At 40.7% G+C, this 14,598-nt stretch overlaps 1 protein-coding gene across 1 annotated transcript; it reads right to left on the bottom strand.

The window, feature by feature from the left end:
- Window positions 1–3,805: 3,805 nt before the first annotated feature.
- Window positions 3,806–13,110, bottom strand: slc35b3 (solute carrier family 35 member B3). The gene is made up of 10 exons (XM_029457261.1): window positions 12,856–13,110; window positions 11,690–11,919; window positions 11,373–11,494; window positions 10,838–10,992; window positions 9,458–9,565; window positions 9,113–9,210; window positions 5,936–6,028; window positions 5,580–5,691; window positions 5,395–5,464; window positions 3,806–4,754 (listed from the first exon to the last, which is right to left on the bottom strand). The coding sequence occupies exons 2-10, from the start codon at window positions 11,903–11,905 to the stop codon at window positions 4,604–4,606; spliced, it is 1,125 nt and encodes a 374-aa protein (XP_029313121.1). The 5' UTR covers window positions 11,906–11,919; window positions 12,856–13,110; the 3' UTR covers window positions 3,806–4,603.
- Window positions 13,111–14,598: the final 1,488 nt, after the last annotated feature.

The following is a 14,598-nucleotide window of genomic DNA, read 5'->3' as shown; positions in this document are numbered from 1 at the left end:
CCCTCCAACTCCATATTTTCAAACTGACAGGACTGTATTCATGGGAACAGTTGGGGTAGAAAAACACGAGACAGCTGTTAAAAACCAAAAACTCCTTGCCAGGACTTCCACCACCGCTCTGCACCAGTTTTAATCACAGCACAGTGAATTTTAAACAGCAGTATAGAAAAGGGCCGCTGTCCAAGCCTCCAGAATTTTTATTTCATTTTTTTTTTTCCTCCCACCTCTCCGCTCTAATCCACTTCAATTATGTTTACTCCCATTTCTCCTGATCACTTTACAGCTCAGCAGCACCTGTGCTAATTGTGGCGGCAATGATCGCTGATATGTTTTGCATCCTTAAAGGAGTTTGAGAGGGGGACGACAGATAAACATCTAGCCCCGGGGCTTTTGGAAAGCGTGGCTCAGTCTAGCAGATGGCCATCATATTATATGAGGAGAGCTTCTCGCTGAGGCTGGGGTACGGGTGGGTGGGGTGTAATGAGTCTGAGGTAGGAGGAGGATGAGGAGGTGAGGAGGGGGCTGATGTGGAGAGGGAAGGGGAAAAGGAAAGGAGGAGAGATGTGAAGAAGGAGGGGAACTAAGGAGAGATAAGAAGGGATAGAAAGAATGAATCCATGTGTCAATGGACAGAGAAAAAAGGATGAAGAAATGATGATAGGGAGGAAAAGAAAGAAGGAGGCATTCCTATTGTATATTTTAAATACCAGCAGCAGCCGGTTAGCTTAGCTTAGCACAAAGACTGGAAACGTGTGAAACAGCTGGCCCGGTTCAGTCCAAAGTAACAAAATCCACCTACCAGCACCTCTAAAGCAAACTAACTTATATGTTTTACCTCAATACTTTAAGCCGTACAAATACCCAAGTGTAATACAATACATGGTAACCTCATGGTGAGGCAACTCCAGGAAGTTACCGCGCCCAGCAAACCAATAGTAACAAAACCTCCTGAGGAACCACAACTTATAACTTATAAAGACTGGAGGCGGGTGGGGAAACAGCGAGCCGAGCTAGTCACTGTGCCTTTCTACCAAGAAATAGTGATTCCCTGTGAAACTACTACTTTGGTTTTACTTTGGAGACATAACTTTATGCTAAGCTAATCCAACCGGCTGCTGGCTGTAGCTTAATATATATCCTAAAGACATGAGATGGTATTTCCTAAGTGAATAAGTGTATTTGAAATGTTCACACATTCAAGAAAAAGTGAATCTCAATTCATTCAAATGCTGACAACTGCATTTACCCCAAACAGCTGACTATGTTTGTATTCCAAATACATCTATACGGTCTTTTGTTTGTGTGTGTACCTCCTATTTAGCCAAGGATGACAGGGATTGTGTGTGTGTGTGTGTGTGTGTGTGTGTGTGTGTGTGTGTGTGTGTGTGTGTGTGTGTGTGTGTGTGTGTGTGTGTGTGTGTGTGTTAGAGAGAGAGCAGGTGTGTGTGCGTACATTTGTGAGAGCGACCCTGTGTCCCTCACCTAGCAACCCTTGTGCCCCCACTGAACCGATTGCACCCATAATGAATGTGCTGCCAGCCCTCCCTGCTGTGGCCATCCGAGGTCGGGCCACATATTATATAGCAGCCTATTTGCTGGGATGATGAGCTCCGGACACCTCCCATTATTTATTAGGAAGGGCCTCAGCAGTATGAGAGCAGAGGTTGGATGGCCTAGGTTACTGTGTGTGTGTGCGTGTGTGTGTGCGTGTTGGACAATGAGGAGGCAGTGGGAGAATGCAATGGAGAACAAAAGATGAAGGCCTATCTACAGTTTTACTCTCTAACAGGACATCCCTAAATCATACAAGGAAGTAACGCCAGCCATTTTCATCGCCTTACTAAAGACAGCTAAAGTAAATTCTGATTAAAAAAAGAAAGAAAAATGCTCGTCTAAAACAATAAAAAACAGCTGACTTCAGTGGACGACAAATTCCTATGTGGCTTTAAAAAAAGAAATGTGCAGAAATGCTCAGCGTTCTAACAGGGGTCAGCCTGCTTTGTTAGGTGTGTTCTCCTGGTGCACAAAGACAAATGATGTACTTTGCCTTGGGTCAACTGGGCTTTACCATCCCATAATGACCTTTCAGGGAGCTGGAGGAGAACAGCTGTTCCCATGGCGATGAAGCAGCACTGTACGCCGCACATCAAAGCTGTATATAATGGCAAACTAATGTTTTAACACTGCAACATGACCTCTCAACCTCTAACGGACTGCTTCACTGTTCATCCATCATATACAAACAGGAAGTTTAGCGACGACAGAAAAAAGCTTTTAGAAGAGTTTCTTTTCCCAACCAGAATCTGCAGCCAAACAATAACAAATCCAAAGTCATTTTCTGTTTTCAATCGAGTTACGTGCTCCCCATATGTTCAACACTTGCCACTTTGCTTTGGAAGAGAAACTTAGCAGTTCTCAGTGTGTGTGTGTGTGTGTGTATACTGCTGCCAAAGGTTCCCTGGAGGAGAGAGGATCTCTGTCAGTTTGTCATCAAAACACAAGCTGCCAAATTTTATGAAATACCAAATTACTAATTGGCCCAGCGTTAGGTTTCCCGCCTGGAAGTGAGACTGTAATATCTGGGCCTCTATTAGGATCACAGAGAGAGCCACACTCAGCTGCCTCCTGCTGAGCTGGCAAGTCTCTTTCATTTCACACCATGATATGGCAGTCACACACACACACACACACACACACACACACACACACACACACACACACACACACACACACACACACACACACACACACACACACACACACACACACACACACACACACACACAGATATCATCAAGGACAAAAGACTTCACAAACATTTACAATTTATTCTTAGGCTACTCAAATATCTCCTTGATTGAAGAGTTTGGGTTTGCAGCCAATTAAAACAAAGTGAGAGTTTGAGTTGTGGACATTCGAACACTTCACTGACCTCTGTAAGGACATCCTCTTCTCACCTGTACGTCTCCATTGAGGTCAAAATACATGGTCAGTGCAGGATTCCTGCTCCAGGGCACGTTGACAGGGAGGACTCCGGGTCCAAGGTTGAAGGACAGCGTCTAATCACTTCGCAGCCCTGCAGCTTACAACTCATTAATCTCAGGACAAGAATTTTGTGGATATTCAGACTCATAAAACAGTGACAATGGATGTTACTGTGTACGTGATGGGTCTTCATTACGCAGAAAAGTGGCGCACAACACTGCGTTCTCAGGACCTCTTGTGAATTCAAAATGAAAGAATGAGGCAGATTCCTTAAAATGTCAATGTATTTAAATTGACCTGTTTACAAAACTGATTCTTTTGAAGTCTGAGTTCCCTATATGTGATTGATCTTATTGGTAGAAACATCTAAAACAAATCTCAACAGAATACACTTGAATGGGTCAAAAGAGGAAAGTGCACTGCTTTAGAACCAGGTGTGAGCTTCATCACATCATTTAGAGTGAACGGAGACTGGCAGTGAATGACACACACACACACACACACACACACACACACACACACACACACACACGATGGATCTGAATGAATAGGAAAGCCTCGCCGCAGTAAAGACGACTCCTGTTTATTTTCTGTCGAGCACTGCTATCTTTTTTTCAGGACTCCTAATCAAACATGCCTAAGGCCTCTGGATGGATAAACACACACACACAGTTTGGCAACATTTCAACTCTTCTCTCAAGCGGTGCAAAGGGGAGAGAATAAGGGTTGGCTGACGAGGAACACACACACACACAAACACACACACACACACACACACACACACACACACACACACACAGACAGAGGGAAAACGCTGGACTTTAAGAGAAACATCTCAGTTTGTTTTAATGTAAAAAGAGTGGAACCCTTTCACCCCAACACATGGTTAGCAAATGATATTTTTGATGCATTGATGTACACAGGAGTCTCCATATTCCCAAAAATGTCCCCACATCGTCACACATTTTATGAATTAGGACAGTCAGATATAAATTACCAATAAACCTTGAAAAAAAGCCACTTTTCTCAAGACGATGATTATGTAAAACTAGGTTTATTCTGTCCTTCTGGCACATGCGGAGGCAAACATGCCTTTTTAATCAATGTTTTTATTTTTTAGGGACGGGGACAAACATTCATTTCAGACATGACAGATTAGCGTGTCACCCTGTACTCTTTCTTCCAATATTTCACTTTTTCCCCAACCACTCAAGGGTTTAAGTGTAAAAGTCATTTCCAGTGCAAAACTGTGCGATTTGGTTAACTAAGGCGCTGGATTCCCTTTAGAGAGTCTTAAAAGTCCTCAGTTTTGTCCTCCATGTTGGGAATGTTAGTGTGGGGCTCGGAAGCGTTGATCCCCTTGTAAAAAACAGTTCCTTCAGTTTGATGCAGAGTTTGAAGCAGCTGGTGTGCTGGTAGATAAAGATGGGATACAGTGGATCTATCAACCATCCTAGTTTAACGGTGTGTCACCTATCCTTGGCTCGATGTTGGTGGTGATGAGGCTTGTAGCTCGGGCACGTGCTTCAGCATACCCCCCCAAGACAGGCGGGCCAACTCTACAGCCGAGACAAACAGTCTGCCAGCGCAGGACTTCCCCTACGCCTGTGGCTGCCTCCTATACGTTTTGTGAGAGAAGTCTGACTTTCTTTCCCATCAGCAGCCAGCTCTTGAGGTCTTGGATGGAGGGAAGCTTCATTCTCTCTCGGTTTTTACTGTAAACATTCAAGAAGATGCCGAAGAGCACCAGAAGGCCAGCCCAGATGTACCTGATGAGGGGGAGACGGAAAGAGAAGATATATTTAAAAGAAAAAAAAGGGGACGGATGAAATGAGGTGGACTGCAAACAATTAAAGATGCTAATTAATGCCATAACTGGATATACAGTATGAAGACGAGCAGGGTTCAACTTGTTGGTCATGGAAAGACTCTACTTATGCTGATAATAAAATATTTTGGTAAAAAAAAAAAAAAAAAAAAGTTTAAACTTAGAAAGAGACTGTGAGTCCAGCACGGTGGAGTGCACACACCAGCTGGAGGGAGAATGGAGTTGGCTACACAAAGTTTTTAGCATCTTGTGAGTAGTGTGTGTGTGTGTGTGTGTGTGTGTGTGTGTGTGTGTGTGTGTGTGTGTGTGTGTGTGTGTGTGTGCATGTAGAAAGTTACGACAGAGCAGGAGAGGTAGAGCAGAGAACGACCCTTTTGACAGTACAGAGGAGTTGGAGGGCGAGTAAGAGTGAAGGACAAGGAGAAAGAGCAGTGGAGTAGCAAGGTCTGGAAATGGACTGAGGACATGAAAACCAGGGGCAGCAGAGTCAGATCAACTTTCATTAGTCAAAGGAGAGGCCAGTGTACACTCACTTTAAACTAGGAGAAAGCTGATCAAAGTCAAAAGGTGACCGTACTTACTGAAAAGTGAAAGGTTTTGCGAAGAACATGAAGGAAAGTACGATCGTCATGGCCTTCCTCCCCGTGGTCACTACAAGGGAGGAGAAACACATTTCACTTGATTAGAAATACGAAACATGTTTGAACAGACATCTACACCGTTGATACAACTTTCTGTCTGAACTTTGACAGACTGCAGCTCTGACCTGTCACAGCCACCAGGGCACCAAAGAGCTTGATCAAGGCGAGCACGAAGGAGATGCCAAAATAACCAGTGAGAGAGAAGAGGAATGCATAACCGTACGTCTTCACAGGATGCTGGGAGGGAGGAGAGGATCAAACATCATTTAACTGAATTGTACTCAGAAACACTTTATCCTCAAAATGCTGCAACGACATCAGGATGCATTTACAGTACGAGTATATTATAACAGAGGAGCACACTTCCATTACACCATTCAGTGCTTTATAGTGCACACAAGAACTCATCAATCTGCACGTCTTAAAAAGAAGAGTTCACCAACTTAAAGCATCTCGTCCCATTACGTTAAGGTTTACTCACTTCTGAGCAGAATGCCACTGCCGGCCCGAGTCCACCCACACAGAGCAGGCCTGTCAGGATGTAGACAAAACCGATGGAGTACGAGTACAACACCTGTCAACACAAAACACCGTGTGACCAGTCAGTGACATCACACACAGAGAACAACAATCACACCTCTCACAGGCTAAACATGGGACAGAGCAGTCTGGCGATACAGATTCTGCACTCGCCCTCCATTTTCTATGAACAGATGGACTCAGATAGACTCAGGCCAAGTACACACGTACATATAGTTTTATTTTAAATCAGGGTTTTCCTTCTTCGTTTGCAAAAGAATCCCGTCAACACAAAGAAACTTGAAGCCGGAGTTTTACAAAGGTCGTTATCAGGCAACCTGACACTCAATTTGGGTGTCGACGAAAGGCCAGAGGCGTAAAAGAAAAAAGCTACGTTAAAATAAAAACAGATTACACATATACATATACACACACACAATACATGATACATATTACTAGATATATAATATATATATATATATAAGACAGATAGGAGATAAGAGAATATATGATATAGAGAAGATATATAAAGACATACATACATACAGAGAAATAAGAAATAAGAATATATATAAGATATACAGCATAATACAAGAAATATAAGATAGACAGATATAATATATATATAATATATATATATAGATAAGATATAAGATCAACACAATACATAATAGATAGATATTAGATATGATATATAGATATACATAGACATTACATATAATATACAGAGATATATATATATTATATAGATATAGATAATAGGATATAAAATACATATATATATATATATACACAGTGATACAATATATAATACTATATAATAAGATACATATCATATATATACATATATAGAGAAGCAGAAGATAGATATATATAACATAATATAATATATACTAATAACATATAGATATAGACACAGATATATAATATAATACACTATACATATATATGTGTATATATATTATATATATAAACATATCATATATTGTGTATATATATATATATATATATATAATATATATATATATTATATATATATATATATACACATATATGCATTACCCATATATATATATCTAATATATACACCACACTATATATATATATACACAATATTATATATATATATCTATATTATACACATAACACACACCACATTATATTAATATATATATATATATATGTGTCTATATATGTGTGTATATATATTGTGTGTGTGTATATATAATATATATATATATATTTATGTTTGTGTGTGTATATATGATATATATATATATTATATATATATATACACACACACAATATATATTATATGTATATATATTATTATATATATATATATATATATAATATACACACATATACATACACATATGTGTTAATAGATATATATCATATAATATATATATAGTATATATATATATATATATATATATATATATATATATATATATACACACACACACACACAACACACACATACATACAGGACTGTCTCAGAAAATTAGAATATTGTGATAAAGTTCTTTATTTTCTGTAATGCAATTAAAAAAACAAAAATGTCATGCATTCTGGATTCATTACAAATCAACTGAAATATTGCAAGCCTTTTATTATTTTAATATTGCTGATTATGGCTTACAGCTTAAGAAAACTCAAAAATCCTATCTCAAAAATTAGAATAGTTCCTCAGACCAAGTAAAAAAAAAGATTTTTAACAGCAAAACAAAATCAAACATTTGAAAATGTCCATTAATGCACTCAGTACTTGGTTGGGAATCCTTTTGCACGGATTACTGCATCAATGCGGCGTGGCATGGAGGCAATCAGCCTGTGGCATTGCTGAGGTGTTATGGATGCCCAGGATGCTTCAATAGCGGCCTTTAGCTCATTAGCATTGTTGGGTCTGGTGTCTTTCAGCTTCTTCTTCACAATACCCCACATATTCTCTATGGGGTTCAGGTCAGGGGAATTGGCAGGCCAATCGAGGACAGTAATGCCATGGTCAGTACAACCAGTTACTGGTGGTTTTGGCACTGTGGGCAGGTGCCAGATCATGCTGGAAAATGAATTCCTCATCTCCATAGAGCTTTTCAGCAGACGGAAGCATGTAGTGCTCTAAAATCTCTTGGTACACAGCTGCATTTACTCTGGGCTTGATGAAACACAGTGGACCAACACCAGGAGCTAACATGGCTCCCCAAACCATCGCTGACTGTGGGAACTTCACACTGGATTTCAAGCAACTTGGATTTTGCTCCTCTCCAGCCTTTCTCCAGACTCTGGCGCCTTGACTTCCAAATGAAATACAAAACTTGCTTTCGTCTGAAAAGAGGACTTTGGACCACTCTGCAACTGTCCAGTGCTTCTTTTCCATAGCCCAAGTCAGACGCTTCTTCCGTTGTCTTGAGTTCAGAAGTGGCTTGACCATGGGAATACGGCTATTGTAGCCCATTTCCCGGACACGTCTGTGAACAGTGGCTTTTGATACCTGGACTCCAGCTTCAGTCCACTGTCTTTGAAGCTCCCCCAAATTCTGGAAGCGACTCTTCTTCACAATGCTGTTAAGGCTGCGGTCATCTCTCTTGGTTGTGCAGCGTTTCCTGCCATATTTCCCCCTTCCAACAGACTTTTTGTGGATGTGCTTTGAAACTGCACTCTGTGAACAGCTTGCTCTTTGAGAAATTTCTTTTTGTGTCTTACCCTCCTGATGGAGGGTGTCAATGATGGTCCTCATGGACAGCAGTCAGATCAGCAGTCTTCCCCATACTTGTGATTTAGTTTACTGAACCAAGCTGAGTGTTTTTCAAGGCTCAGGAAACCCTTGCAGGTGTTTCGAGTTATAGACGATTCAAGTGATTCGTTGAACACCCTACTAGTATACTTTTTCATGATATTCTAATATTTAGAGATAGGATATTTGAGTTTTCTTAAGCTGTATGCCATAATCAGCAATATTAAAATAAAAGGCTTGCAATATTTCAGTTGATTTGTAATGAATCCAGAATGTATGACATTTTTGTTTTTTTAATTGTATTACAGAAAATAAAGAACTTTATCACAATATTCTAATTTTCTGAGACAGTCCTGTACATACATACATATATATATTTTTCCAGTAAGATAAACGTGGTACCATTTCAGAGTTGGAGCCGTTATGGAGTTTCATGGCTTTCTCCTGCACGTTTCCAATGGCTGCGTCTGCACACAGTGCCAGGGAGATGAGGAGAACACCTGTACACCACAACACACACACACACACACACACACACACACACACACACACACACACACACACACACACACACACACACACACACACACACACACACACACACACACACACACACACACACACGAGAAACTAAGAACACAGATATCTGAACACAGGAGCAAAACAAATATGCATTTCAGCTGAAGCTAATACATCAAGTACCTCACATGCAATGCCAAACGTACCTCTTAGTAACAAAGACATTACCTGTGACGTTGAAGTTAGGGGCCAATTTGCTGTCAGCTAGTGTAAACCAGATGAGTCCCAGACTCATGCAGAGAGCAGCAGACACATCGGCCAGATTATAGCGTTTCCCTGCGACACAGAGCATTCAACCGTTTTAACATCCATCTGCAATTTATAAATCTAATCAGAAACATAAACGACAAAAAAGTTAAAGGAAAACAAGGAATATGTTTTAGAGATTAACTAGTAAAACCTTTGACATCATCAGAAACACAGAGAAACCGAGCAAAGATGCCCCACCTCTTTAAATAAACAGGAGTTGACATTGGACTCAGGTAAAACGTGGAACTAAAAGTTTTTACAATGGGTATGTTTGACAATTGGAAGTTTCTGAGGTTGTGCACGTAACAGACAAGCTTTGTGAAAAAGCAAAAGTTTGGAAAAAAACAACAGAATGAAGGAGTCTTCCAGAAACAGTCTGACGGATAGATGCCTTGAGGTTGACAAGGGGACGCAGCATCAGGTCGACCGTGGTCGGCTTTGATTCCCTGACTCGCCTTTGAAGGGCCTCACATCAGATGCAACCCCGCACCCCTCCCTTCCCCCGCCCCACTCTCCAACTTTCTTTCCTCTTTGCATTCTAAGTGAATAAAATCTGTTTTCCACTCGACCCCTTGAGGGACCCTGGTACTCACATCTATCCATCCAGAGAGAGACGCAAGAAGGCAAAACATTACACAAAACCTTTCTGACGTTGAGGACACAGAACCTCGAGTAGTGAGTGGGCCGGTGTGAGGATGAAAGGACAGACAGAACCGGTGACTGGGCTCCGACAACCGAAAACAACAGACATGGATAAGAACGAGGCCCCCGATGTTGAAAGGTGGTCAGTGCCTCAAAGGAAACATGTGAGGACTGAAATATAGCGTAAGATGTACCTTCTCCAAAGTGTACCTCTCCTGACGGAAGACTATGGTTAAATCATTTTAAGTTCAATAAGAAAAACATGCAATTCTTCCTTTAGGTAGTGATGCAACATTTAGTCCAGACATTTATTGTTCTTCTGAATAAAGATGTCAAGGCCCAATCCTCATCCTTTTGACCATACAAATACATTTCAATTAAATGTGCCTTAATGATAAAAAAAAAAAATCTAAATAGGTGTGTTTGGCAACTGATCAAACTAATTTTTTTTTTTTTAATCCTGGCGCTCCAATCAAAACCCAGCGTTGTGGTGCAGATCAAATAATGAGCTGGAATATTCACTGCCACAGAACAGCACATATTAAATCACACAGGATCAAAATGTTGTAATGAAAAAAACACCAGCACAAGTAAATATGAAGTTGTATGTACGAGGTCTGTGTATAAAACAACATGTATAGAGTAGAATCCGCTCACCTTGTATAAACACGCCTCCGATCATGACTGGGATGAGTTTACAGCACTTGAAGATGACCTGTGTGGGGTAGTTCAAGTAGCCCAGAGAGGTATTGGACAGGCCCATCGTGCCCACTGTGAGAAATGCTATGATCATATAGGTCTTCCCTGGTATCCTGGAAGATGGGGAGTTTTTATATGCATTTTAAGAAATGATATACTATAGTAATACTGGCGTTACAGAGCATATGGAAAATAATTAAAGAAACAGGGAAAAAAAGAAGAAAAAAGTGAATAAAACAACTGTTTACATATAAATACATTATGCCAATAAAGAAACAACCGGGTAGCATAGCATAGACACACATAGACACACACACACACACACACACACACACACACACACAGACACACAAGAACTTTCTAATTTCTAATTCTCAGAGTTATTTCTTCCATTCCAGAAACAGATTTCCATGTTCACAAAAACATCAGCTAAAGACGAGGTATCCATGTGAAAGGAAAATGTCTACGCGAGTTAAATCAGGAGACTATTTACCTTCTGCGTTTGTCCTGTGTGAGCTGAAGCTCCACAAGACCAAACGTGGAGTAGAAGCCGAACTGGATCAAAGTGAGGTACCAACCAAAAGGCTTGAATCCTTCCACGGAAAATATCAACTCCTGAAAAGAGGGCAAAATAAATCATCAAGTAATGATATCCTTCTCCATCTGTAACAGCATTCTTTTTTCCCAATTACACAGACATGAAGCAGCTACATCTAATAAAACAGTGCATGCAAACAAAGAGCCTAACTATGCCTGTACATGCAAATAGACAAACAAATTCTTCACACCAGGTTGTTCCTCCTGTGTTACCTGCAGGTATCCATAGATGAGGTAGAAGACGAAGACTCCAGCCACACAGATCATGAACTGTGTGGGGGAGCTGAAGCTGCTCAGGTTGATCCCCAGGACCCTCAGCTCCTCCACAGACTTTATGTGGGGCGACATCACCTCCGTGGATGACGGGATGGAGATGGAAATGTGCTTCCGTGAACTGTTGTAGCTCACCAGGCCATATTTGGCACTCATTGCATCTGTGGGTACTGGGAGATGTAGGAGAAGAACAAAGAATTCAGACACCTAATCACACAGGATATACTTTTCTCCTGATCTCCTGCATAAGAGCAACAGAGGAAAGGCTCAAAGAGGCATTACAGCATTCTTGTTGATACTTTTAATGCAGTACAGTAACTAACATTAGGTAACTCTAACCTGATACTTTCACCATCATGTCTTCTGCTAAGATAGTCCCCACTCAGAGGGTCACAATGAAAACACAACTGCATAGTGACAGTGTTGTATAAAGTAAGACATGTTCAACCTGTTGCATCAAGGGAATCATGCCAAAGAAAGATGATCAGATGAAGTCACTTTCTGTATTACTTGAATGGATGTTGTTGATTATGTTCTGCAAAGAGGTGAACATTCACTTTGCAGTCAGTGTCTGTGACACTGGAAACACACTTTGGAGATGCATGCAGAACTTTTAAAACGCCCACTTGCATGTTGCTGCTGCTGCATCATTATACTTTTATCAGTTACTACGCATGCCATATATTCCTCAAAAACCTTTGTCAGGAAATGTAAAGCATTCATAGGCTAGTGTTATTTCTCTCTATTTATGTTTTGTAATCCCAGCCCTTACTCTATTATAAATCCAAACCACTGCATCACATTTAACTAAACATCCACCAAACTGTAGATTTGTAGTAACTGATATGAACAAGTGACACATGTAGCATGTGCTTAGAAAAATGATGACAGCCAGTAAGATTAGCTCGGCTACATGAAGCAGCCGGTTGCTAACGAGTTAAGTGAGATATGTCATTGGATTAGCAGCCATAGATTAAGCAGTTAAAAACGAGTGGTAATCCTAACAATCAACGTCATTTTATGAGACGATTATTATTAGCGATTTACTTCATCCCCGACTTTGATTTCTTAGCCAAACAAACGAGCTACAGTAGCAAGCTTATTACCTCCAACAGCACTTCCGGGTTCCTTTACGTCAGAGTATCCTCTTCTTCAGAGGCGAAAATCATTTCCCTGGACGTGTCGGTGTCTTCTGTCGCACATTACGACCGTTTTCATAGTTTTCCTTTCCAATGACAAACAGGTAAATCACGTAGAGAAGCGTGTAAGCCTGCTAAAAGCTGCAGGCTCTTTCAGCAGAGGCAGAAGCAGCCAACAACTTCCGCTAGGCTGCGACCTGTGAACTGTGACGCGCTCGGGCTACGTCACCACCGAGTCGCTGCACATTATTAGCCCAGTTAATAGGTTATAATTAAATTCGGTCTTAAATATGCAAAATTATATCAGTCTGCAACATGAACGGCGTAGGACTGTCAGAAGATGAGTGTATGCTCAGACTGCTTGTCTTACCTGTGTGGTCAGGAGATTCCATCTTGAGTTACAAGGTAAGTTTACCGTGACCAGCATCATGTCTCTAAACACATCCACATTGTGCCAGTTTGTCCAGTTTAGCTATTTACTTTCCTCCTGTAATAGGTAAGACGATGATTCTTCAATCATGTTTTTCTTTCCTGCACATGATTATTGGAGGATATCAATTGTTGGATCATATCCAGTGGAGAGTCAAATTAATAATGGGAGCTCAGACTTGCCAGACAATCTTCAGAGGTAGAAAGTAACTAAGTACATTTACTCAAATACCGTAGGCCCACTTCTACCATTTTGACGTAGCTTACTTGACCTTTACTTGACTACTCCAACTTTATCTTATGTTGTACTAATATTCTACAACATTAAAGAGGGGCATTTTGTAGGTTTTATTTGAAGTGGCAATAGACACGTTTTTTTTTGCCTTAACTTATCATTATGAAGTTAATGTTGATTGCACAATGTAATGGTTTTAGAATACCATCGGCGTTTAGATTGGTTCCCTATAAACTGGAAGAGGATAGCACTTTGGTTTCCTATAGCTATCCCCGGTTACCAAAGAATGTCAATGCAAGTTCTTGGCAGTTCCTATCCCCAGTAGAGGAAAAGGCAGAACAACCGAAGTAATTGTGGGAAACAAAATGCATTGTGTCCTGTGTTGTTAGAGGCCAGTCTTTGCTTTAGTTATTATTGTAGTTTGTAGATTAAGATTTGTCAAAAGAAAAACAATCATGATCACTTTATAAGTGCCTTGTCATACATTGAACCACCAAATTGTTTTTTTAAATTAAATTAGATTACTTTACGTATACACCTATATTGCAAACTTAAACTTCTCCGGCCTCCACCTTGCCTCCTTCATCTCCTCCCAACATGTCATGAAAGTTCCTTCATGTCTCTGCCTTTCCCATCATCTCTCTTCCTTCTCCACCTCTAAAGTTGTGTCCATTATGCTTTTCTCTCCCTACATTTCTTTCTCTCTAAATCCTTATTGCATTATTCTCTACTCTCCCTTCCTCCATTCTCTCGGCCATCTCATATCGCTGTCTCTCCCTCTTTGGCTCCCCCTGCATAAGGCATGAAGCTTTCTTTTGCCCCTTCATTCCTCTCCTCCCTCTTCCAGCTTCCCTTTCTCCCTGCTGTCCAATCTCAAATCCCTCCCTGTGCCTGCCTTGTTTCTCTCTCTGTCCCTCTCTCTCCCCCTGTCCTCTTTCCCCAGCCAGAGGTTAATACACTCCAGGATGGCATTATTTCCTCCCCGGCCCTCTGACAATATAAAAATTCAGAATGGACAGCTCAATCCCTCTTCCATCTCAGATTTG

Source organism: Cottoperca gobio, chromosome 20, assembly GCF_900634415.1.
Source record: "Cottoperca gobio chromosome 20, fCotGob3.1, whole genome shotgun sequence".
In the NCBI taxonomy this organism is placed as follows: Eukaryota; Metazoa; Chordata; class Actinopteri; order Perciformes; family Bovichtidae; genus Cottoperca; species Cottoperca gobio.
This window is presented reverse-complemented; position numbering and strand designations above follow the sequence as displayed.